Source organism: Physcomitrium patens, chromosome 24 (assembly GCF_059467195.1).
Source record: "Physcomitrium patens ecotype Gransden chromosome 24, ASM5946719v1, whole genome shotgun sequence".
NCBI classification, from domain to species: domain Eukaryota; kingdom Viridiplantae; phylum Streptophyta; class Bryopsida; order Funariales; family Funariaceae; genus Physcomitrium; species Physcomitrium patens.
Window position 1 is genome coordinate 11,435,938 of NC_143433.1, and position 27,958 is coordinate 11,463,895.

The 27,958-nt window shown below is 33.8% G+C and overlaps 1 protein-coding gene and 1 long non-coding RNA gene across 3 annotated transcripts; one reads left to right on the forward strand and one right to left on the reverse strand.

Moving 5' to 3' along the window:
* Window positions 1-10,168: 10,168 nt before the first annotated feature.
* On the reverse strand, window positions 10,169-12,505 carry LOC141044912 (uncharacterized). Of its 2 annotated transcripts, none has more exons than XR_012216711.2 (3): window positions 12,248-12,505; window positions 11,645-11,841; window positions 10,169-11,332 (listed from the first exon to the last, which is right to left on the reverse strand). It is a non-coding gene; the product is annotated as an uncharacterized LOC141044912 (long non-coding RNA). The 2 variants fall into 2 exon arrangements; XR_016500520.1 differs by lacking the exon at window positions 12,248-12,505 and having other exon boundaries at window positions 10,169-11,031; window positions 11,190-11,332; window positions 11,645-12,239.
* A 9,019-nt stretch (window positions 12,506-21,524) lies between these two features.
* On the forward strand, window positions 21,525-25,087 carry LOC112276800 (mannose-1-phosphate guanylyltransferase 1). Its single transcript, XM_024508503.3, has 4 exons — window positions 21,525-22,127; window positions 22,828-22,890; window positions 23,252-23,491; window positions 23,771-25,087. Exons 1-4 carry the CDS (start codon window positions 22,017-22,019, stop codon window positions 24,440-24,442), a joined length of 1,086 nt encoding a protein of 361 aa, XP_024364271.1. The 5' UTR covers window positions 21,525-22,016; the 3' UTR covers window positions 24,443-25,087.
* The last annotated feature ends 2,871 nt before the right edge of the window (window positions 25,088-27,958 follow it).

Genomic DNA, 27,958 nt, shown 5'->3' on the forward strand with positions numbered 1-27,958 from the left:
TAGACTTGATATTTGACAAAAGAAAAAGTAAAAAGAAAAACCAAAATTTACAGTTTGTAGTTTGAAATTACTGTGAAAGAAGTAAGTAATTAATAATGTATGATTTTTTCAAAGCTTCTCAAGATTGTTATGAAAAAGGAAATACTTAATATAATAATAGGTTTTATAGAACAAGGACTGGTTTTTATTGAGATCATTAAATATAGCCAGCGCTCTCCATAATATTTATTGTAGACTACAGTAAATATTGTAGCTACAGTATTTAGAGTCTAGTGGAGAAGTACTATTTATCCTCTCCTCTTTTCTCTTCTTGTATATGAGACACAACCAGATCAATAGATTTTTGTGTGTGAAGCTCTCTCTCCTTAGAAACCCTCTTATGTGTATGACTTACTACTACTCTTGTGTGTGTGTATGACTTACTATTACTCGTGTGTCTTTCTAAACATTCTCAACACGTTATCAGCACAACTCTCTTCTACACACTATCACAATTTTTTGCTCTAATCGTTGACTCTTCAAACCTATTGCTACCCTTGCTCAGTGTCTGCCTCATGATCTAGTTCTTCTTGTTGGCCCCTCACACATTAGCTGCTTGCTTAGAGCACTTGTTCCACTCTCTACCTTGCTTGCTTAGAATACTTGATCCAGCCCAACTCCACCTCAACTTACTCCCTGCTCCCTATTGCGCCTTGCGTGTACCGTTGAACAATCGTCGAACACCCCCAAACAGCCGCCAAACAGCCACCGAGCTGTCGCCAAATCCGCCACTACCACCGCTGCTACCCTGTCGCCACTAACGCTGCCGCTTGCTGCCATTGCCGTCCTAATGCCGTCGCCCGCCGTTGCTCGCCATTGTCCGCCGCTGCCGCTGCCACCCTACCGCTGCTTGCTGAAACCATCTTATTACTATTTTGCTGTCTTAATCTACAACTCTCTCTTTAATAAATATATATATATATATATATATTTTTCAAGTTCAAGTTTATCATTTTATTTGACTTTATATTTTAAGGTACGTTTTACTCAACTTTTCTACTTGATCTTGTATTTTCTTTATAGATTTATTTATAATGAGTGCTTTAACATCTTCAATTGCTTCTACTATGGTTCCAACTATTACCAATGCATCCCAACATTTTCAAGCTCTTTTATTTCTACCATTGACTCTGGATGGAAACAATTATCTATTATAGGTAAAAATGGTAAAAACAAATTTATTTGTAGAACAACTCTCGGATGCTATTATGTTTGAAGAATCTCCTACAACAAGTATATCTATATCTCCTGCTATTTGTTGGAAAGCACTTCTTCTCCTTTGTCATCATCTTGTATCTGCATTACAACATCAATATTTGGAAATGGAAGATCCTGCAAAACTTTGGAAGAATCTTAAGTCTAGGTTTGATCATCAAAAGACCATTTTTCTTCCACGTGCACATCATAATTGGACACATTTACGTGTCTTGGATTTTTCAAATTTAAATGCTTTCAATAGTGAAATGTATAGTATTGTCTCACAATTACGATTATGTGGACAAAGCATTTCTAAAGAAGAAATGATTGAAAAAACTCTCTCTACATTTCCTCCTATATCTGCTGTGTTTGCACAACAATACACAAACATGAAATTTCAGAGTCATTCTGATTTCATGTCCTATCTACTTCTTGCAGAAAAGTAAAATGAGCTACTCTTGCGCAATGCAGAAGCTCGTCCTATAGGAACTACAATTCTAGAATCTCATGCACTTAATATTTCAAAGTCTAAGAAGAAATTATATAAACATGGGAAACATACTCATAAGTATCAAGGTACTCATAGTCAAGACCATTTCTACCCATATGGAAAGAATAAATGTTCTACTATTAATTATAATAGAAAACAAAAATCAAAGATGTATTCTTACCATAAGTGTGGAATGATTGGACATTTAGTACATGCGTGCCGTATTTTAGAATATTTTATTAAAATATTCCAAGAAAATAAGAAATTGTGAGTTGAGGCTCATGAAGTTCATACCATAGATGCATCCATGGATTCAATTGGTGTTGATGACTTAAAGGCTTATATGAATGATAAAACCTCTGATGATGAATCAAATGATGCGCTCATTGATTCTGCAACAATACATACTATCTTGCAAGATAGACGATTTTTTATTAAAAAAACTTCAACTTGGCAAACTAAAAATATAATGACCATGGCTAGAGAAAATGTGTTTTGTTTTCAAGAGGGCACAGCGATGGTAAAATTACCTGCGAGTTCCATCATAAAATGTAAATATGGGATGTTTGCATCCTCAGCACTTCAAAGTCTGATCAGCTACTGAGATGTGCGCATTAATGGTTATCACTTCTTGATCGCCACTTTAAATAAAAAAGAGGTTTTGGTTCTTGCAAAGAACCATAAAGTTGTTGAAAAAGCTTTTGCTACAAAAAATGGTTTATACCAAATTGTGATTCGGCCTCCCATTATATTTAATTTTGCATCATCTATCTCAAAGAGTCGTGTTTCTTTCTGACATGGATGATTGCGACATCTATGATCCACATTATTTAGAAAGATTATTCCATGTATAACTGAGCACAATTTAAAGCCTACAGATGTAGACTCTATGGAATTATGTCATATATTCATGCAAGGTAAAATGATTACTCGGCCTTCAATTTGGAAACTTCCACAAGAATTACTACCAATGCTTGAAAGATTTCATGGTGATATTTGTCGTCCTATTAATCCAATATCATGACCATTTCGTTATTTTTTGGTCATTGTTAATGCATTAGGTAAACAATCACATGCTTCATTATTATCAACTCGAAATATGGTGTTTGTGAATCTTATATCTATGCTTATTCACTTTCGGGCACATTTTCTTGATTATCCTATAAAAACATTGCATATCGATAATGCAAAAAAAAAAAAAAAAAAAAAAAAAAAAAAATACATCAAAGTCTTTTGAAGACTATTGTAGTGCAACAGGAATCGAGTTGACATATTGTGTTCCATATGAACATGTTCAAAATGGACTTGCAGAGTCATTTATAAAGTATATACAACTCATTACCCGGCCACTCCTCCTTCATGCAAATCTACCTACATCTATGTGGAGTCATGCAGTTTTACATGCTGTAGCATTAATATGCCTCTGCCCTTCTTCTCTTGAAATTGATTCACCACATGAGCTCATTTTGGGTCGTGTTCCAAATGTATCTCACTTACAATTATTTGCTTGCTGTGCTTGGATTCCAATACTAGAACCTCAACGGCGTACCATTAGAGCACATCGACAGGAAGGCATATGTATTGGTTTTGATTCACCAAGCATTATTCATGTTGTTGATCCATCAATTGGCACATTATTACGTGCTTATTTGTAAAATTGTTGTTTTGAAGAAACTGTATTTCCATCTCTTCAAGGAGGAGTATCCAATCAACAAAGAAATAAAGTACTCATATTTGAAGCACCAGAAATGTTTACAATGAATCCCGATCCTAAGACATCTTTGGCAGAAACTAAAGTTGCTAAGATTTTGCATTTAAAATGGATCGCGGATGAAACACCTAATGGCTTCAATGATGCATCTAAAATTATAATAGTTCCTATTAATGAGGCTCAGAATGTACTTGCTCAGATTGCAGTGCCATTGACTACAATACCTCAAGTTATAACAACAACAACTAACAGAACTCGTGGACCAGATAAGCAACCACGTAAGAAGAAAGCTATAAAATTAACTAATTCTGGTATTATTTCTCAAGAAATTACCACTCATCTTGCAGGACTACCAATTCATGATGATATATCCTTGCATAATGTACCTTCAATTCCTATGAAAAAAAATCTTGGAATTCTAAAGAATAAGTACAAGTTGAGTAAAGAATTATCTATTTTGTATTGTGCTACAGATGATATTTGGGACAGACCATCTATTACGATAGATGAATCATTTGCATATATGATTATAGAAGCCTTTTCTTGCGAGGAAGATGATCTTGAACCTCAAACCATCAAAGAGGCAATGCGTTGCTCAGATTGGTCAAAATAAAAAACTGCTATTAAGGAGGAATATGCTTCTTTGCATAAGAAGAAAGTCTTTGGTCCAATTATAGATACTCTTACATCTCGCCCTATGGGATATAAAATGATATTAATACGTAAGCAAGGTGCTCAAGGCCAAATAACTCGCTATAAAGCTTGTCTTGTTGCTCAAGGATTTACTCAATGATTTGGCATTGATTATGAATCTACATATTCTCCAGTCATGGATTCAATTACATTTCGATGTATTATTGGAATGATAGTTTATGCCACCCTTGAGATGCATTTGATGGATGTAGTAACTGCATATCTATATGGTTCTCTTGATGCAAATATTTATATGAAAGTTCTACCTAGCTTAGAAACAGGAACTCCAAATCAACCCACTCCAGGAAAATATCATGGTATTAAATTATGTAAGGCCTTGAATGATTTATAACAGTCCGGACGAATGTGGTATCAATGTCTTTGAAATTATTTAATTAAAAATAATTTTATAAGTGATCCACTAATTCCTTGTTTATTTATCAAACAAGATAAAACTGGTTTTGTGATCATCATTGTATTTGTTGATGATCTTAATCTAGTGGATACTACATCTGCATGTGTTATAGCTACAAACCTACCTATATGTAAATTTGAGATGAAAATGCTAGAAAAAATAACTTTCTGTATTGGTCTTCAGATTATGCATCTAACAGATGGTAGCATTGTTTTCTACCAACTAACGTATATTATACGAATCTTGTGAAGATTTAATATGATTCATGCTTATCCATTGTCCACACCAATGGTTGGACGTGGTCGTCATGGTCATGATCCATACTATCCATGCAAAGAGGAAGAGGAAATATTGGAAGACCAATATCCATACCTTGCAGCGATTGGAGTACTTTTGTATTTAGCTACATCTACAAGACCAGATATTGCATTTGCAGTTAGTGATCTTGCAAGACATAGTACATGTCCAATACTACGACATTGGAATGGCATCAAATATTTATTACGTTATTTAAAAGATATTGAAGACTTGGGATTATATTACACACAATTCGTAGATCCAAAATTGGTTGGATATTGTGATGCAAGATATAAATATGATATTGCAACAGCTAAATCTCAAACAAGATATGTATTCTTAAGACATGGAGCTACAATATCATGGAAATCAATGAAACAAACAATAACTGTAACTTCATCCAACCATGCAGAAATTATTGCCTTACATGAAGCATCTCGAGAATATATTTGGTTGCGATCAATTGATAAATTCATTCAAACAACCTATGGATTTTCATATGATGATTCTCCAACTATCTTGCATGAAGATAATAGTGTTTGTATTGCACAGATGCAAGTTGGTTTCATTAAAGGCGACATGACAAAGCATATTGATCCAAAGTATTTTAGTTATACTCATGATTTGATTACTAATCAAGCACTTATAATTAAGAAAATTGAATCTACAAATAACCTTGCTGATCTCTTCACCAAAGCTCTCCCATTGAGCAACCATTGTTGACTTACTTATGGCATTGGTATGCGGTGACTTGCTTTTCTTGAATAAGAAAGTTAATGAGCTCTTTAAATAATTAAAGAAAATGATGTTTTACTCTTTTTCCTTCATCTATGGTTTTGTCCTTAAATAAAATAAGGTTTTCCTAGATAAGGTTTTAATGAGGCAACAATTGTTGATCTTGCAAGATCACAAAAAAGTATAGATTATGATTCTATTCAAATTTTATATTATGTAAATATTATGATGAGCGAGGAAGAGTGTTGAGATCATTAAATGTAGCCAGCGCTCTCTATAATATTTACTGTAGACTATGGTAAATACCATAGCTATAGTATTTAGAGTCTAGTGGAGAAGTACTATTTATCCTTTCCTCGTTTCTCTTCTTGTATATGAGACACAACCAGATCAATAGATTTGTATGTGTGAAGCTCTTTCTCCTTAGAAACCCTCTTGTGTGTATGTCTTACTACTACTCTTGTATGTGTGTATGACTTATTATTACTCTTGTGTCTTTCTAAACATTCTCAATAATTTTTAAACCTTTAGCAACAAGTTTTATATTATTTGCATTTCTTTCTTATTTTTTCTATTTAGACTCGTGCAACTAAATATTATTTAAATATTTTTTTCTATTAGAGATTTAGATGCATATGTTGTACAAATATTAGAAGGAAATTGGAATTTTGGAAAGAAAGAGTTAAAAATATTTATGGAGATGAAAACTAATAAGAAGTAGTAAATAGCTAATAAAAAGTTTACAAAATAACTTTAAAACATATATGTATATATATATATATATATAATTAAATCACAAAGAATTTTTTTTAATAAAAAAATAAAGATATTATATTATCTATTATTAAGTATATAAAATTAGAAATTATTAAACCAAGAATAGATTTCAAGGTACTGACAAGATTGACAAAGTCCTTGATGTAATCTCCATATATACTATCTAGCAAGAATGTCATGTAAAAGCTTCTCAATTACCACAAAGCTAGTAAGCAAAACACTTTAGTTATAAAAATATTTTTGTAATAATTTTTTAGAAGTAGATAAACCAATAATGGCATTAATTAAAGTAATTACTATAATAAATTCTAATTTTTATATTAATTAATTAACCAATATTATTAAATATTAAAATTTCTAATTAAAGTTGTATTAAAAATTATATTATATCTCATCATCTATCCAAAGTACAACATGTCTTTTTTAAAGATCTTTATGTCAATTTTGATACAATAATGTTTATCAAAAGCTAAGTGATTCATTTCAAAATTCTATAAATAATTAAATTATTAGAAAATATATATTTCTTTATTTTATCTTATTTAAGCAAAACCCACAAAGCATACAACAAGCATTATTATTTTATAAGACTATGCATAATGGAAAATATAAGTTTTTACAAAGACATATATTAATGGATATGGTGATGATTAAAAATAAATGTTAACATAAAATACTTCTAAATCTTATATTCAACTTAAATCATGGCATTATTAGAAGCCCCTTAACAATCAATAAAGTCATTTTAAAATAAATCTACTATAGCATACATCTTTGTAATCAATTACATAATTAATATTTTTATTTTTTTATTAATTTAACTGATTTTTAGAAATACTATATCTACAACAAATTTGATTGTATAGATTTTATCATAAATTTTTATTTTAAATAATTTAAACAATTTAAACCAACAGCTATTGTGATTTTTTTTTTTTTAACCATAAATTGTTGTTTTGTCATCTTTTATTTTAAAAGTAACATAACTATAACAAACTTGAAGCCATCTTCAATCTTTAATCTTTAATCTTATCAATACTTTTACAGTATTTAAGTCTTAAATTTTCAAATTTAAGATTTTAAATAATTGTCAATAGATATTTTGTCCTATATCTATCTTATAATTATAACTCATCTTTGTTTTTTTTGTTTTTTTTTTCTTCTAAAGATTTTTTAGTTTTATCTTATATTAATTGTATATTATTATATTATTTTTAAAAAATCTAAATATATTTTCAACCTTGACCATACATTATAAAAATAAAAAATAAAAAAGATTCAAACAACAATATGAGGCGTTTTTAAGATAATGTTTCATATGTAATTATCTACAAAATCTGATATATGATTAAGCAATATTTTTCTTTTCTTTTTTATGTTTATAATTTTTTATGTTATAATGTATATATATATATATATATATATATATATCATAATCCTAGTATGTAATGCACAAATCTTCTTACTACTTATCAAGTCTTTTTTATGTTGTAAAAGACATAAGTTGTGTAACATCAATTTTCATGTCTTTTACATCTAATTGCATACAATCAAGAGTTATAGTTAGTAATCTAAAATTGCACTAAAATATTTTTGAGGTAACTACATGACTTCTTATAAAATTCAAGTAATAAATTGTTACAGTTGATATCAAAGTCGAATGCTTAACTTAATATTTTGCAGTAAATAAAGTTCACTAATGTTTGTTTTAACTATATTTTAACTTGTGTATGAAAAAAATAGTTAAAATATACATTATTCTACATCACAAAAATTGCTAATTGTTAAAATTGTGAAGCATATAAAGATACAATATAATTATTTTTGTTTTGAAATTCAGGTTGTATTCATTGTTCTACAATACATATTATTTTTTATATATATGAATCAAGAATTATTATCATTATTGCATTCTACTTTTTGGTATTCTATCTTTTTGTTCTAAATTTTTTTTATAAATATAATTGAAGGTGGTCAAAAAAATAACATTTTATTATATTTATTTTAAGATTGTAGGAATGAATTTCTTCACGTTGGAGTTTAATTAAAATTTGTATTAAATAATTAAATCCGCAAAATCAAAATCTCAATTTAAAATCCTAAAAATAAAAATAAAAATAAAAAAATAGTTCTTTAACGGACAGGATTATAACTCTATAATATGATTGGTAGCTTAAAATAAAGTAGTGCTTTGAATAATTTCATAATTCTTCATATATTTTTAGTTTCTTGTTTGTAAAGTTTGTTGTGGTAGTAAATATAGTTGATGCATTATAAAATTTATTTCTCTCATTTTTCTTTGCATATGTATTGTGAAATATTGCACTGTTATGAAAATCATTAATAGATAAGATAATTATTGTTAATTAAAGAATTTTATACAAGAAATATATATGTGTATTAAAGATATTCATTAAGACATTCAGACATTCAAATTCATAATATATAAATCAAACTCAAAATTATTCTTTTCATCTGATATATATATATATATATATATATATATATATATTCATTAAGACATTACTTGTGACAATTGCTTAATTGAGTCGTATTATAAAAGCAATGAATCTTAATTCTTTTGAAAAGCACCTACCACATTTTTAAAAATATCAAAGAAGAATCTAATATAGTTAAAATCTATGCAATATATTGCAATTTAGCTTAAGCCATTTGCCTACAGAAAAATTTGTATATTTATTATTATTATTAAATAGAAATATTTTGTGTAATAAAACACTAACTAAAAAACCATCAGAATATGTAAATATTAAAAATATACAATACTAAAATGTAGATATAAAAAATATCAATTATCTTTCAATATAGGATTTTGAAATATAATAGAAATTTTGGATTAGATTCTACATTAACTTCAGTAAAAACCATTTGCCTATCAGTTGTTTATCTTTATTATTGCTTTGCTACACCAATTCATTGGACCTAAAAAGATTTAAAAAAAATCTTATTCTATGATATTTTAGAATCATTATTTTTATCATTATTATTATTACATCAGTCAAATTTTATACATGTAGAAGTTGTACATTTATATCTCCCAATTATTGAAGATAGTCAAAAATTGTGTAATTGATAACTAAGACACAAAAATTAGTTATTCTTTTTTAAATTAAAAAAATAGATTATAAGATTAAAGATCTTAGATTTCTTGTGAATGATTTTTTTTGTTGAGGATTCTACTAAAATATCTTAAAACATCCCAAATTTGATAAAATCATTCTAAAATTTTTCAATACATTCATAAACCCATGTGATAGTTTTTATATAATTTATACACCATTCACAATTAGAAATATGAAGTTATTAATTATTCTTCTTCAATATATATAGAAAAGAAATACAAGTGTATTTAAAAAGAAAAATACAAATGGTTTGTTGTTTATTATTATATTCCATAATTGTCCATTTATCCTTTTCAAATGTACTTAACTGTCATTAAGACCTACTTACATTAAATTGTAGAATGAACTTAAGGCAGATAAATGATGTTTTGACAAAAATATTATAACATTTTATTCATTATTCAAAACAATTCCAGACAAGTTTACATAATTGATTTTTTAATATGGATGATTTCTACTATAAATGCATGTGACTTACAAAGGTCTCAGAAAGAATGTACATATATATATATATATATATATATATACATATAAACATTTCTTAACTTATTAAAACCTTTATGTCTTAGTTGAAACTAATTCAAATATGATCAATCCAATTTTACACTTACCATATATGAAATAGATTTTTTTAATTTTTTCTTAGAATATTCAATTATGTCTCCATATATATATGTATGTATGTATGTATGTATGTATACACTCACATGTGCACTAAAGAAGTACAAACATTTGTTTTCAATTTTTCAGTTGATGGAGATTTTTATTAACTTGTTTTTAAGAATGGATACATCACTATCAAAATATGTGTCATCTTTTCTCCATTTTATAATAAATTTTCAAATTTATGAAATACATGTATTTTATAGAATAAGACAATACTATCACCATGAACTGAATCTTTTCATTTTTGTTTTTGAAGTTGGTTTCTAATCACTTTATTTGAAAATTTAAAAAATTACAATCACTGTTTTATTTTTTTATTTTTAATAAGTGCCATTCTTGTATCATTTAAATGGATAATAAAATAAACTGAAAACCAAAATATAACAATGTAACCAAAAATAAATGCTTAAAGTATAAAAACTACAAACTTGTACTTTCTTACTCCGAATAAAGAATGAGATTAATAGATGGAAAGGGTTTGAATAAATTTTGGTAGGCGTTTTATAAAAGTAAATTAAGTCTCGAAATTCAATTACAGATTTTTTTAAGGTTTTTCCACTGCAATCAGTAAAAGTTATTTTGGACCACCATTTATAAATTTGAAATTTATTTACATATTTTATTTATTCTATAATACATCAAACAACTTACATATCAAAATTTTAAGACCTATATATATATATATATATATATATGCACACATACATTCTTGCATAGGAATCTACTAAGGAACTGACTGATTTTACAATACCCATGTCCATTGATTTGCCTTAATAAGATCAACCTCATTATGGGTTCGCATGCTGAGTTGGTTCTGACATGAATTAACTAAACCAGTCCCAAAAATAGAACCCCCCCCCCCAAACACCTGCAACAAATAGTTTCATCATGCATGATTGTGCCCTTAGAGCTATGACTCAATTAGGAAGCTGTCTCTCACCCAACCTTGCAATCACAACTAAAAAGAACACATCAACAACAACAACATACACACACATGAATATAAAAAAGTGAACAGCATATTACCACACATGGTGCAGGTGCATTGCAATGGCCACCTTGTGAGTGGAACAGTAATGTCATCAGTCATTGGCAGCAGGATTCCTTCTACAAATCAAGCCATCCACTACTCCTCTTTACACCAGGTCTCTTTGATGTGCCATCAGTGTCTGTTCATAGTACATCAAGATCATACAGTCAGATGCTGAGAGACCCTTCCCTAGTACCAGTTTAAAAAGCCTTATTGGCATTTCTGGGCCACTACTTGGACACCCCATCTGTCTATCCACACCCAACTAATTCCAGCCTCTGATAGGCTCCACAGTCACAGCCTTCCAGGAGGTTTTTGTATTGGGGTTACCAACTGTGCCTATCAATCAAGCTGTTTTCTATTGCATGATACAGGAGAATGATAAAGATTTTTAAAAAAAATTAAAATTAAAAATAATGCTCAAGTCAGTAGAAATATGGTGAGGATTTACATGCTTCAATTTTGGACCCATTGATGGAAACCAAAAGAATGATGCTGTGCTGGTATGCTGGCATCAAATTCATGGTTCTATTATAAATGACTGAGGTAATAGATTTATGACAGCACAGCCTGGTGAATGTGACCTCCTACCAGTGCTTTTTTCCAATGAGCAGCCATGTCAAACAGAAATATTGTTGTTGGGGTGTTCTGACAATAAAATAAAATAAAGTAAAACAGGCTGAAAACATTTCACTGCTCCACTCATGAGCGGTATCAGAAATCATCTACCTTATCAGAAATTCCCAGTCTTAACAGAAATTTGCTGTATTATTGCATGGAGCCACAAGCAATTGGGATGGGGTTGGCAGCTACTTCAAGGCCAGTTTCCATGGGGCATGTAAGAAGAGGGCAACTCTATAAAAACAGTTTACATAAAGCAGTTCAAGGGAATAAACCAGAGGAGACAAAACCCATCTCTAATTGGCTGCTTATCTCATTGTTTTCATCAAAAGTTGAGTGATGCAACAATTCACAGGGCCTTGACAGAACCAGGTTTACAGAATCACAGAGGAAGTCTTCCAAAATATGCCAAGTTAGGTATAGCTGGATCCACCTTTTGGTGATCATTTCAATTCCCAGATGATATCTGAGCATTTGGCTGCCCAGGTTGAGAATATTATTAACAGGTCCCATGTGAAGGGGTGGGAACAATAATGAGAACATTTGGAACCATCACCCTGCTGCTGCTGCTTTGAAATAATGAAAGGGAAGAAGAAGTTAGAGCATGTTTGGATCTTTGACGAAAACAGTTTTTCAGCACAGGTGACGATAATGGGGGAGCTCACCGCATACACCCAAATGTAATATTATTTGTCACGTTGCCGTTTTCACACCCGTAAAGAAGAACTGACGTCGAGCTCCGGATCGTTGTCAGTTGGAGCGAGATCGTACGTTGGATCTGGCTTCCGCTTCCAACGTGCACTTAAAAAGATGAAAATCATCCATCCCAGCTTTGGGATCCAGTACGCCTGACTTCTGGATGTGGACTAACGAAGTTCCTTCGCTGGCTAATCGGATTTCATTCGTCGCTACTCGCTGGTGAGCGTGGGCGAGCGTTCTAACGTTCCCGGTGGCTGTTGACTGGCATCTGGCAGTTTGTTCCCAACTTTGCTGACGACGTGTTCTGGAGGCCAGCGGAACGTGCCCAAGCATAGCACAGTAGAAGTTATTTTTATTTTTATTTTTTTGACTCAATTAAAGAGAGTCTTTCCTGCAGTCAAGGTATGAATTCGGTTGTGCTGGCCAGGTCCGGCCAGCATCAATCACACACAAAACTACGTTAAGACTTAGTAAATTATCCTAGAATTTTCTAAAGCACACAACCCATTTTTGATAACTTAAGCATTTCTACACATATCCGGTAGGTGTAAAAATGGAAAAAATATCCCCATGCAAGGAAATAGAAATAAAGAGGATTTTAAGTGTTTTCACACAATTTTGGCCCAAAAACATAATTTGTATAGATGTTTTAGGTGAAGATTCTCTTTGACCCATTTTGGATATATAGGCCTACCTAATTCCAACTAGTAGTAGGTTACAAATTGGGAATCCAATTTTTACAAAATTATGGTGTGGCACCTATTAATGCTACCAAACTTCAACTAATTCCGTGCTACCTATAGATGTAAATGTATGGATGAAGCAACAAAAAATCAATCATGTTGTAAGTGATCCACCATGTCTAAGTTAGATTTTTGCCACCATTCTTCCTTGTTTTTGCTCATCTCCAAACAATATCTTACATATTCTCTATCTTCCAATCTCGCTCCAACAACTCCTTGATTCATTGATGCATATGTGCAACTTTATTAATGTAAATATTGATTTTGGACAGTTCATGCATATTAATTCTAAGTACAATGACTTGTTTATATTGCTCACAATTTATCATCATTTCCACTAGATTCCTAAGCTATTTCCAACTATCAAATGTTAACCTCATTTCTATATATAAATAGCTAATGTGTGTTCTCAAACTTTGTGCAAAACACTTCTTTATTGCCTTATAAGACAAATAAGACAACATTGATTGACATTATTATTTATTTTGCCCTTCTATGCATTTTCAGCTATTGAGCAATGCCATATAAGCAAAAGAAGATTAGCTTCTTTGTGCTCTCTCTACTTGTCCCACCCATTTGGTATCTATAATAGTCAATACAACATGCTGTTGTAGGAAATGCCAGAACCTCAAGAAAGGGGTCTTGCCTCACTAATAGAATTGCCTTAGATCCCACTCAAGGCTATGAAGTCGACCATAGAAAAATAATATGAGGATATTAGTTTCTTTAGAAAATATTATATTCCTATAAATAAATAAATAAACTAAAAATATAAATAAGAAATAAAGTCTTTGAAATACTTAATTGTTTGAACATCTTCTTCTCAAATTTGAATAAAAAAAATGAATGAAATAAATTGTAATTGTAATTGTACAATGAAATAATGTAATTGTAGGGCCTTGTATAAGCTTCGACAAAGTGACTTAAACATGGCAGGGTTAGGATCTTATAAATAATTTTGAATAATATATCTGAAGTGTTCAAGATAAATTATGAATTGGGTAGTAATAGTTCACATGCAATGGGTGTGTTACATTGTTCTACATGATCATTGCTATACCTTTTAAAGTACCAATAATGAGAATTAAAACTCATATTGATACTTTGCCTTTGATAATCTGATTAAAATGAATTTCAATCACATTATTGTGTCATGTAGTAGTTCATTGCCCTACAAATGAAACGTTTCTTTTGAGTCCATATTTCATACATGATTACCACTCATTGTGTTGTGCTATTGTAGAAGTAAATTGATGTTTTGATTAAAAAAGCAAGATTGGTGCCACCTCTCATTCTTACCATCCTCAACTCAGTACTTGCTTCCTTATATCTATTACTTCTTTCTGACTTCACCATAAGTATTTAGTTACTTATACAACAATTTTTTTCTGTACACCTCAAGAGCTTGGAGCAGGGAATACAGACCCCTTTCATAAATAGATATAGTACCTGCAATCAGTGCAACTACAACTAACAACTTAAAGAACAAGACAAGTTGGATGGGCATTTCACAGGCCTCCACAAAATCCAGCTCTCAGCCTCACACAAGATGCCCAAGTGTACTGAGGCTCAACAAAAATTAAACGGAGGGCGGTGCAAATGACCAAAGACAATAGTGTAATCGTACAAAGTCATTTGGGCACCATACTCCATTCACACAGCACTAAGCTTAAGCTGCACAACAACTAGTCAGTGTGGGGGGGGGGGGGGGGTGGGCTGATTATTGAAGGCCAAAGGGGGGAGGTGGGGTAAGGCTTTTTCTTTTTTGTCCAATGGGTTCCCTTCCGGATTTCACCACCCTTACTTGCACCAATGGCAAAAGGGTGAATTGGTCAGTCCAGCTTGGCACTCAGATGCCTAGCTGGACAACAAGAGTACGGCATTAAAAAAAAGCTGGATGAGTGGGTGTAAGTGTGCTTTAGACCAAGTCATTGGAGGAGGAGTAGGTCGATTGGATGACGGTGGGTTTGGAGCTCATACTCACATGGATCTAGTAGTCAACATTAATGTTGTTTTTGGTTGATTTCGTTACATCCATTTTATACGTAAAAAATGGAAAAATGAATAAAAAAGAGAGAAGACAATGGTAAAGATAATGATAATTACTGGGTGAATTCTTTTTCTTGTGCTTTGGATGTGTTGCAAGGGGTGGAAGGGTCAAGATAATTTTGTGGGTTGACTAGGGTTTGGGTGGACATTTCACAAAGAGGGTTGATGAATGAGTCTTTGGTAAGGGGAGGAGATTGATAGAAGTCAAGGATGAGTCTTACATATTTAGAAACTAGATTAAAATGGAGGGAAGATGAAAGAAAGCAGTTCAACTAAGACTTGACGTATAATGGATAATAGTCTACAATTTGCTACTATTTTGATCTAAATGCTATTGAGCTTTTCAAAAGGATACTGATATTATCTCTTATTATGATTTTAGCAACATGTGGAAGATTGTCGATTAAGATTCTTCCAGATTCAAGTTATAATTTAAAGGTGACCGTAGAAGTATAGGCTTTTATCAATTTTACATTGTGAAATAACACAACTTTTCATAGCAACAGAACTCTTACAAACAACCCACTAAACCAATGCAACTGACATTACTGAAGATGATAAATAAAATAAAATAAATACTCAAGCCACATTTGTAATTATGATTTTGATGATAATTTAGGTGAGCTCACTAAAATATGTAACATGCTTGCAAAGTTTATGAAGACAACATCACACTGTGCTTATATATATATATATATATATATATATATACTTAGTTTTAAAATTTTCATGTACATCAAAAATGACAGGTAAACAAATAGAATTGTGTGAGTTTTATTTTTATTTTTATTATTACAAATTTAAAACTGAAGAAGAATCGAGATAAAGTGATATGATAAATCTTCAAAAGTACAAATCATGCATTAGGGAGATAAAAGCATGCAAGTTTCATCCTGGCCAAAAAAATTAAGTGTTTTAGAAACAAAACTTGTATCTGATAAGTTCTAATTGCAGATTTGAAAGAAAAAATATTATACCAAGTGTGATTATATTTTTGAAAATAAAATGAAATTTCTATAATACGTTGTTGTGATTTCCACGTACTATTTTTATAGCTACAGTAAGGATGTTACCTTCATTTATTTATTCATCCCATGAACAATGACTTGCTTTTTGAAAGAAAAGAAAAGAAAATCAGTATTATTCAATGTAAAATTAGATAAAAATATAATTTTTGAATGATATACTATGATTTAATATAATTTATATATGCAACTTTGGTGCAATTTAAATATCAACTATTGCATGGCATTATTTTAATAATACAGGAGAAAATTGGTGGTATACTGAAAATTCTAGGATATCTATGATTGAACTATATATATATATATATATATATATACATATACATACATAGTACTGTATGTTGCAAAATTTTATTTATTCATAATATTCTATACTTGTATAAAGAAACAGTGCTTTTTGTTTCTTTGTCGAAACTACTCCTAATGCACATGTATTATGAGTAGCACTGATTTTAACTTTCAACTACCAAAAAAATCATATATCAACTATGTCATCTAAATACAATCTAAATGTAAAAATTCAAAAGTAATGTAGAATGCTTGCAATAAACTTCATAGCCTTTCTTTTCTTTTCTCTTTCTAATGTAGAATATTTTAAAATTTCCAACAAAATAATTTTTGATGATAGAAAAATGGTTTCATTATTTTTTGTTATATATTTTAGTTTCTTTTTTTTTACAAATACTGCAATTATTTTTCTTAAATATTTAAATATTTATTCAGGGGCTACATTATGAATGTAAAACTGATTTACATGGATTATCAAATCAATAATCAAATAATATCATCTTAAATATCGATTTTTATGCAATTCGAATCTGGATTGTTGACAATCCATAATATCTTCTGCAAGTGATGAATCATTTGTTAAACATATAATTTTTTTCACATATATGTTTTGCATATTCTCACATGTATATGTATATATATATATATATATATCTTAAGTGCTTCAATAAGTCACCTGAAGGAAAACAAGTTCCTGTATCACAAATTTGTCATTTTGGTACTAATCCAAAGAATGTCACACATTAACACACACAAAGACTTTGTAGTTGGAGTTAGAATCCATGAGAAAAAAAACAACAAACAAAGAATCACAAAACATGAATTCATCTTGATTACCTTTTTTTTTTTTAAAGTCTTAAGGACATTTTCAAATGAGCATAATATGTGTAAATTCTGTACATTTTCATGATCAGTAACAAACCAATGAGCAGATTTCATTTGTGTTTTTTTGTAACTTTTATGGCCCAATTCTGTGTCCACTTTGGTAGTCATTAATTACAGGTTTTAGCAGAACATTGCCAAAAATAACCCATAAATTACTCAGACATCCATATATATCTATGTATATAACTCTCTTCCACATGTGCTATATGTGTAGTTGTGCATATATAGATACTTTAGATTTTTTACCTGCACGAACATGAAGACATCAACTATATTAATACTTAGGTAATCTTCTTTTTAAGAGCTTCCAAAAATATTCCTCCATTTCCATTGCACACTTGGCTGCAATTTTTCTTTGGTGACTAAAATAAACTTACAAGCAACAAAAAATATATGGTAAAGAAATCATATGAAATACTCATCCCTTTCTTAATAACAGCACGACAGTGTCTCTCTCTCTCCCTCCCCCCCTTCTCTGTTTTATTTTTGTTTTGTTTTGTTTTGTTTGTTTGTTTGTTTTTTTGTTTTTTTTTTTTTTTTTTTTTTTTTTACTATTCACACTTTTATGAATGGATCACAAGAATAATTTAAGGAAAAGTGTGCAGACCCATATATATATATATATATATTCATTTCTTTTCAGGGTCTCCTTGACGGTTCCAAAAAGCTCCGTCTACCCTCTATGCATTTACATGTGAGGACAACACTTAATACTGCACACAGTACTATGGATATAATGAAGGGAAATATACCTGAAAGATTCAGTATTTACACAAGTACCCCTGTATGTTCCGAAATTACATACACACCCAGTTTAGGATTTAGGTTTAAGGGTTTTAAGGTTTAAGTTCTCACATGAAACACTGCAAGACCAGATCATTGTTCCCTTGTTCATCAGTCTGCTACAGTCTTCACTGTGACGATTGGCAATTGGAGTACATGAGTTTAAAGATTAATACAATATCTTACAGGGCCTTAATGTAAGTCCCCCCCCCGGAATCAAATCAGCTTACTTTTGCTTTTGTTCCATCTTTAACGGTTGCCGTTCGTTTTTCACTGCTGCCACGCCTAGGCACATGCAATGGAGCCCACTAATAGAGCATATGCTTTATGTTCATCCCTAGTCTAAAACGCGGAAAGATAAAGAGTGGAAAGATGTGGGTAGAAAGAAAAATGCAATTAAAGAGTGTGAGCGCGAGCTTTGTCTCGCTTTAACTGGCCGCTGCTGGCATCGCGGCAGCCATGGACTCATCTCCTGACTGCTCGGCTCTCTGTTGGGCGACGCTACAGCCTCTACATTCATTAAACATGTATCTTCCATATCTTTGAATATAATTTACTACATTAAAAGTGATACTTTTGTCAATTTTTGGCAAAGGTTGTTGGTCGTTGTGCCTTTTCAGAACTTGTCGCTTTTCTTTCCTCGTCCTGCAACTGGGATTTCCTCAACAGGGTTGGTTCCAGCGGTGAACACAACAATATATAAAATGAGAAAACTTTTCTCCTGCACGTTTTCTGATTTCACGGTCGAGTGAGTTTTAACGGTTTTTTCGGAGCAGGTGTATGTAAAAAGCAAAACACGGTGTGTCGACGAGGCAGGACGTTGCTAGTGTCGGTTGGCGAGTTCGGTAACAGTTCGATCTTGAGCACAGCTCTGACAGAACCGTTTCGCAGGAGCTCTTCATGTCTGCGGAATGTGTATTTCTTGTTTCATGATGTGTGACGGACTCGTACCACACAATAATCGTGCGGCATATATCTATCTATGCTGTTTGTTTTTTTCGGATCCTTTTTCTGCGAGAGATGCGTGTATTTTGGTTAGCTTGCGATTAATGTCAACTGCCACCATTCAGATGCTCGAAGCTTTGGGGAGCGAATCATTCCGATGTCCTCGACGAGGTTTTTTATGGGATTGCCGTGGTCCTCTCTGCGCGAAGCTGTCCTCCTCTGGTCACATGCCTTTCTCGTGAATCAAATCCACTGTAAGTCATTCTGTGGGGTCCTTCATTCGCCTCACGCGGACTAATCGGTGCTAGATTCTGCCGCTTCGAAGCCCGGATCGCAATCCTTTCTAGGTCCCGCAGCACCAGTCATTTGTTCACGGCCAGCGTTCGGGTTACGTTCCGCTACCTGGAACACCTTCGGTATATTCCAAATTGCTCCTTTGTCACTTAGTGTTGTGGATCTCCGATCAAGGTCCGATCGATGACCGATGACGCTGCGTGAGAGTTCGAGCTACCAATCGCTGCCTCTAGCGCTAGGGGCATTACTACTTCTGAGAATCTTTCAGCAAGGATTCTCATGGTTTCCCTGGTCGTTGCAGCCAGAGAGAAAACTCCAAATCCAACAACGTTTTTTTCAGGTCCTTCGTTTGTTTTCCTAAAACAGGTCAATTACGATGAAGCATCCACTTCACGCCCGCGCTGCCGTGATTCCCCGTGCCACCGCAACCGACATGACCACATGACGGCGACATGATTCCGTCTCCCGGGGTCCTGGCAGGGGGTCGGGCTAAGTAGCCCGGTATATGCCCCCGCATACAAATGTACATATTCCACATGTAGTAGTACGACCAAGAACTCTTTTATTTCTGCTCTAGACACCGAATGCATTCTATTTCTATATTTGGGTACAAGTCTATGCATACGTCCAGCTCCATGCCTAGCCACTCCCAAACTGAAAAGACCAGGTCACTACACACAATGGAACCAGCAGAACCAGGATTGGGAACTCTGACAGAATGCACTTGGATTATTCTGCTTGAAACAATGAGTAAAGAAGTACGTACACACATGTTTGTATTTCTCAACAAGAACAGGCACTCTCCTCTTCAATGCAATTTCTAACCAGCTTTCAGTCAGCATCATGTTCATCTTTTTGCAAAAAGAAACTTCAAAAAGTTTTTTCTTTGAGATTTGTTGCTTTATTTCAGGCTTCTGTTTCTTTCCTTGAGATCAACAATATCATAAAAATACGTAACATGAGTATCAATTCAAGCTTTAGTATCCATTTATACATACATACATACATACATACACATGTGACAAAGTCAATTTACTTCGGAAAGATAAGTATGAAAACCAAAAATGAAAAGGAAAAGTCACAATGTGCTGAACCAACCCAGAAAAGCTCCCCTCCTCAGTAAGCAGATGGGAATGAGAAATTGCTGGGGGTGTGTAACTGTGTGTGTGTGTGAGAGAGAGAGAGGGAGATTGTGTTGCTGAGTTGGGCCAAGTCCAAGTCACATGAGAGCACAGAGATAATGTGACAAAACCAACCTAAGAAATGGCTGACAGGGGCTGGCTGGGTAATGGCACCTAAGGCCACCCTCCCTTGAGAGCCTGTCAATGCCATCAGCATGTGGCTCAGAAGCAAGGCAAGGCTGCTGGAGCTCAAGTCAAAATGTGTGACTAGCCAGCCACACACCTAGCCATGCCAGGTTTGTGAGGGAGCTACTTGTGCCCATTATGCAGCATAAGCACACACACGGTTATGGGACCTCATGTAGCACTTGAAAAAAACACGCACCCACAGGAAACAAAAAAGAAAACGAAAAGGAAAAAAGGAAAGCCCTAATGCTATGGCAGAAGAGGAGGACTGTGAGAAACTAAGCAAGACAATTAGCGGCAGCTAATTTTGTGAAGCAGGGTAGATTCCTCGCACTTTTTCCCCCGTCTCGAGGCGTTTCTTTCCGGGTATGTGTGATGGGTTTCTTTTGCGGCACTGCAGAGTGTCAGAAGACCAGGACTTGTGGCACTCACCCGCTGAAATCAGGCACAGCACCAACTCATCACACCTCCATGGAAAGACGCGGACGCGGACAAAAATAGCACTGTGTCCGTGGCTGCCGTGCAAGGGGAAAGAAACCCAGTTGCGGTGGTGGAAGGAGCGAGAAAGAAAGAAAAAATGAGATGGAAAAGGAGAGGATGCAAAGGGGCTGGGATGGTGGTGGTGGTGGCGGGGGGCAATCGTCTGCCTCATAAAGTCGTGCGCTGCACTTGCAGAAATTGACTCTCCACATCGCCAACGTTTCTCGTTGCGCTCCCTCGCCATTCGCCTCTCACCGATCACGAGCCTCATCCTGCGACCCCCACCACCATCCGTCGTTGTGTGCGCAGTGAAGTGCCCTGCTTCGTGCTTTTGTTGGGGGCGCGAAGGATCCGGAGGGATTGCTGGGTTTGTTTGTGAGTGAATCTGGGGTTGGTAAGTTGGATCGAGAGAGGGAAATTGTGATCTGAGAGTATGAGAGTGAAGTGCCTGGGGATTTAAGTCGCATCGAGTAGATTTGGGTGGTGTTTTGTTCCTTGGGTCGGGATTTGTTGTTGAGGAGGGTCTGGGTGTTGTTCATAGGAGTGGAATTGTGAGCGGATTGTTTAGCCTTTGACGACGCTTCCTGTGCGGATTCGGGTAGTTGGGTATCTGTGAAGTGGTGTTTTGGAAGTGTTCTCGAAGGAGGGGGATTCGCGGAGTTGCCTGTGGTGGTTTTTTGGACCACTAATTGCCCTCCGTCACCATGAAGGCCTTGATTTTGGTCGGTGGTTTCGGTACCAGACTGAGGCCACTCACTTTGAGTGTACCTAAACCCCTGGTGGATTTCGCCAACAAGCCCATGATTCTTCATCAGGTGAGAATTCGTCTGCTGTTACCGCATTATTTGACAGTCGCGAGTTGGGTTTAACATATGTGGATCGTGAGGCGTATAGATGCAATCTCGATCCTTCAGGAAGAGGCATTCTATGGACTAATAGATCCACGACTACGATTGGCGATTTGAGTGTCTTGTTGGGTTTTTGCGTAGAAATTGGAGTCTCTGCGGATGTATGCAACCATTCCCATGCGGGGGGTTGTGATTCCCGCTAAAATGAATATTCCAATCTCTCTCTCTCTCTCTCTCTCTCTCTCCCCCCTCCCCCTCTGTTGTAGATCTGTGACAGTTGCCACAGCAAGTAGCCTAGAGTGCATGTCTTCTTACAGTTGTAATGGAAAATGGGAAGGCATGTCTTACGCCTACACCTAGTGAGTCTTGTGAAAGGTTCACTGTTGCCTTTTAGATGCTCACAGTGCTTTTTGATATCCTCTTGAAGCACTGTGTCGTGCCCTCATAGTGGTTACTCACATGGACTCTTTGCAGGACATTTTGTCTTTCTCTTGTAGTGCTTGAAGATGTCTGTCCATGACGGAAAGAGTGGCTGTTGACATTATCCCCTCGTCTCTGCTCACTAATATACTTACATTTAAAAATTTCCCCCCTACACCTGTCTTGTTTTTAGGCTCTATATTCATGCCCTGAATTCTGATTGATTCCCCCAAATTCATTTACGCAGATTGAAGCTTTAAAAGCAGTCGGAGTGGACGAGGTCGTTTTGGCCATCAATTACCAGCCCGAGGTACTTGCCATTTTACAGTCCTCCGTGAACATCGTGGCATTGACTTTAAATCACCGCTATCAGTGGTGTTTCTTTGGGTCGTTGTGGTAAATTTAGAATCTGCAAAACCAGCGTGTGTTGGCAATGATTGCCTTCACCGTGCCTTTCTTTGCACATTATTGACTACTTGCATGGAAAGATCATGAAAGTAATTTGTTTGAATCCATGATCAACATTGAGAATTTTTGCTACGTATACCGTGACCTATAATGTGTTCACTCAAAATTTTGTGTGCTTTACTTACTCTCAGACGTACGCTGTGAAAATATTTTTTCTGATCTGATGGAGACGGGAAGCTAATCTGGGTGTTTCTGTGAAACAGGTGATGATGAACTTTCTGAGAGATTTTGAGAAGAGCCTTGGCATCAAGATTACGTGCTCTCAGGAGACCGAGCCCATGGGCACAGCAGGTCCTCTTGCATTGGCAAGGGACAAGCTTGATGATGGCTCTGGTGAATCGTTCTTTGTGTTAAATTCTGACGTTATCAGTGAATATCCTCTGAGGCAAATGATCGATTTCCATAAGAAACACGGTGGCGAGGCTACCATCATGGTCACTAAGGTATATCACGGTCCACACCCTCAATTCTCTACATCCTACCGTCTCATAATCGTGCCAATAAGCTCTTGGGCAGAAAGGTTGCAGCCTCCGTGAGCACATTCAATGGACATCTTGTCCTGCTATTTTAACCATTTGGTTAAGCTTGTCAGTCTTTGATGTTAGGATCCCATCCTTCGTCTTCAGAGAGGGTTTTATCATTTCAATTGCAATGCCTGAAATAGTATTATTGCAACTTGGTTAATTACTCATTTTTCTGACGAATCATTGTTGCTCCTTCAGGTCGACGAGCCTTCGAAGTACGGAGTGGTGGTAATGGATGAGTCAAATGGTTGTGTTGAAAGATTTGTTGAAAAGCCTCAGCAGTTTGTGGGCAACAAGATCAATGCAGGAATTTACCTTCTGAGTCCGAGAACTTTGGATAGAATTGAACTCCGTCCCACCTCCATCGAGAAGGAAGTGTTCCCCAAAATTTCTGCAGAGAAGAGTTTGTTCGCTATGGTCTTGCCAGGATTCTGGATGGATATCGGCCAGCCCCGGGACTACAATACTGGCCTCCGACTCTACCTTGACTCTCTGCGGAAGAAGGCTCCTGAAAAGTTAGCCTCAGGATCCACATTCTTGGGCAACGTAATCGTCGACGAGAGCGCCAAGATTGGGGAGGGTTGTCTGATCGGTCCGGACGTATCAATTGGGCAGGGTTGCACGATTGAAGCAGGCGTACGTCTCTCCCGCTGCACAATCATGCGGGGTGTGCGCGTGAAGAAGCACGCCTGCATTTCGGGGAGCATCATAGGGTGGCACTGCACCATCGGCCAGTGGGCCAGAATTGAAAACATGACCGTGCTAGGAGAAGACGTACGCGTCTCAGATGAGATCTTCACCAACGGAGGAGTCGTGCTACCGCACAAGGAAATCAAGGCCTCCATCTTGAAGCCTGAGATTGTCATGTGATTGCGCCTCTCAACTTGAAACCGCACAAAAATCTCATGAAATCTGAAATCCTCCTCTCAATCAGGAGCTTGGCTGTTGTCAACTTTCCCATATAAGGTTTCTTTCTTATTGGACAAGATACTTAAGCCGTTTGCAGCACCAGCACCAGCACCAGCACCAGCAGCCCTGAAGAGCACCGAAACTTATTTATTGATCATGGTTCCTAACGTGATTTGAGGGCTAATTTTTTTGTCATATACGGACAGGTGATACACACCTACAAGAGAAGTCGATTCACCAGAGAGTGGCATAGTGTGGAGACTCTGACTTAGCTAGTAAGAAGATAGATCAGTGAGACGGTGGTACTGTAGGTTGTTAGTTTTTCACCGTGCCTAGTGCTTTACCGAGTGAGGCAATGTGCGGGTAGTGGACATGGAAGGAGAGGAAATTGCTTAACATTGGGATTCTGAATAAGAAGAAGGAAGACACGAGCAGATGCAGATAGATAACGTCACACGAATGATCAGATCAGACACACGATGGTGGGTATGTCTAGTATGATTTTTTTTTTTATGGGACCTGTTACTTCTAGGTGACTCGAGTTGGCACCACCGCTTGGGTTTTGTATTAACAGATGCTTTCATTTGACTTGAAGTTTTACGCTTCCATGCATTCTGCTTCTTCCTTAATGATCACTGTCAAGCCTTCAATTCTCTGTTTTCCTATTTCTAACAGAAATCAGTATACTGAAACACAAGCTGATCATTGAAGCTAGTGCCGGTTGATAGTGAGCTGGGTATCATAAAGATTCTGTGCAGAATGGCTATAATGCAATGCAACTCTTCCTATCTTGCAGTCTTTTTGACTTAGTCTCGGCGGTGGTGAATAATTGAAGTTCGTCCACTCTGCCTTAGCCGTTCGTCGGTTTCACAAATTGTCGCAACAATCTGTGAACCAACAAATGCGACACTGTAATGAAAAAAATGCCCTTTGCTTCCCTCATGTCTTACATTGTCGCTATCAATATAATTCTTGTGAATCTGCTTTTTCGCATCAAATCATAAGTACACTACTCGTTCCACATTTTAATTTGCCTCTGTCTGAATTTTGAAACAAATCACATTGTCTTAGACGTTAATTACTAATTGTTAGACAACACATTCAACAAGTGTTCGCTTTTTTGCAACTATCTAAAACAATTCCCTCTCTCTCTATATATATCCGTATTTTGGTCTCAGAAGTGCAGCGTGTAAAATCTTTGTGCTTCTATTAATATTATATATATATATATATATATATGTATGTGTGTGTGTATTTTGATAATATATGGATCATTCATTTTTTGACACGTAATCTATTTTTATCATTTTGACATTACTTAGATTTCATGATTTATTAATAGATTTAATAGTAAATTTCTATTCTTGTTTATTTATTTTATTATTTTTTTGTTTATAAATATTGCATTCACGTCCTTTGATCATTTACGGATGCTTAAATCAAACAAATCGTTTTTTAAATTATTTTACTAATATTACATTACAGTGGATTGAAATTATGTTCTTTTCTTTTTGTGAAAATTCCATTCTTATATTTGATAGTGTTTTGATTGATTGGTTATTATTTTTCTTATATATCATAGATAAGATTAAAAATATTTGGTATGCAAAACCTTCTATTCTGGTGTATTTGTAATAAAGATTTGATTTTATTTAAATTATTCATTAAGGAAAACAAGGTACTTATGCATATTCTATTGTAGTGGTCAAAATAACATATATTTTATGGAAGTAAATCAATGACTATTTTGCAAAACAAGTTATATAAGATGGACCTCCAATTTCTTAGGATGTTGAAAAAAATATTAAATAAAAAAACAAATTTAATGTGGCTTTGTTTAAAAAGAGTTTGGTTCAAAATTGGTTCTCTATAAAATTTATCTTGAAATTTATCATTTGATATAAATTAGTGTTTTCTAATTTGATTGTATACTTGCTGTTTCTTTAATTACAACAAGTCTATATATATATATAGACATACATTACAATTGGCTAATTAACATTCAGGCCTATAGTAGAGAAGTAATTTATTATCATAATTAACATGCTAAAAAACTTCAAGATTGCACATGGAATAAGAGATATTTATTTTGAGAAAAGGGAAAATGAAAAAAAAACCTGTATGTGTGAATAAAAAAAATTAAATCTAATCATTTATTACAGATTGTTAAAGTATTTCTGAATATAAAAGATGTAGTTTAAATACTAAACATTTTTTTAAGCATGATGCGATTTAAATACCAATTTAAGAATCGTAAGAATTATTTATATTATGTACATATTTTAATTTTATTAATATTAAATTATACACATAATATATTCTTTTTTAATGTATAATATGCATATTTTAATATTTTCATGTTTGGCCTAATACATGAATGTAATTGTATGTTTTTTACGTATTGAAAGATTATGAGAAAAACATAAAAGAAACACTGACAAAAATCTTACTTATAAAAAATAAACCCTGATTTAAAGAAACACTTTCAAAAACATCATGCTCCTGTGTATGATAAGATGTTCAGTTATGTATTTCAGAACAATGTCGTTACTATTTCACAACAAAATTATTCTACATATGCGTTTTTTTTGGTAAGATTTGATTGTTTATCTCATAAAAATCAAAACACAAATAATTTTACCAATCTTACTATTGCATATACAAGAGGTGATCGAGTAAATTCTTTAGAAAACTACCAAGATGAACACATATGTTGGTGTGAAAGTTGACAAATACTACAATTATACCTTCTAAACATATAGGAGATACAAACCTAATGATTTTAATTCGTTTAAAAAAGTAGAAACAATAGTGTAATAGAGTAATAAAAAAAACATATAAATTTTTAAAGAGGACAGTTTAGAACCAAAATCAATAAAAAAATTTTAACTTATGAAAAACACATCAGTATGATGCTTACAATCTTTTCATAGATTATAAATTAATTCATTTGTAAAATATTTTATTATGGAGCTTGTTAAAATTTTATTTTTTATTATTACAGTGTGGGTCTTACAAATATAAAGTTTTGTTTTGTCACTCTAAAATTATTATGATGGTGACACATTTATTTAATTTTTTTCCAAGTAATATTTTGAAAATTTGAAGCTTAGAGTTTCAAAAATAATTGAGAGGCTGCTATTATTTTCAGGTGTATATATATCTATATATATATATATATATATATATTAATTTTAAAAGTGTTTTTTTGTGTGCTATCTCATCAGTATGGTCATCTATTTGATGATGTATTAAAGATTAAAATCTTTAGATTTCCATCATCTTGGCATAATGTTTTCACAAAAGATCACTGTTCTCATCGTTTTTAAGACCAAAAGTCTAATTTTAAATGAATCATAATCTTATTTAGTATTTGTGTACCTAGCTAAGTACCAAATTTACAAAAATCTTAATTAATCTATTAATATTCTTATGTAAATTCTTTATGTGTATATCTAAAAATAATTCCAATATATT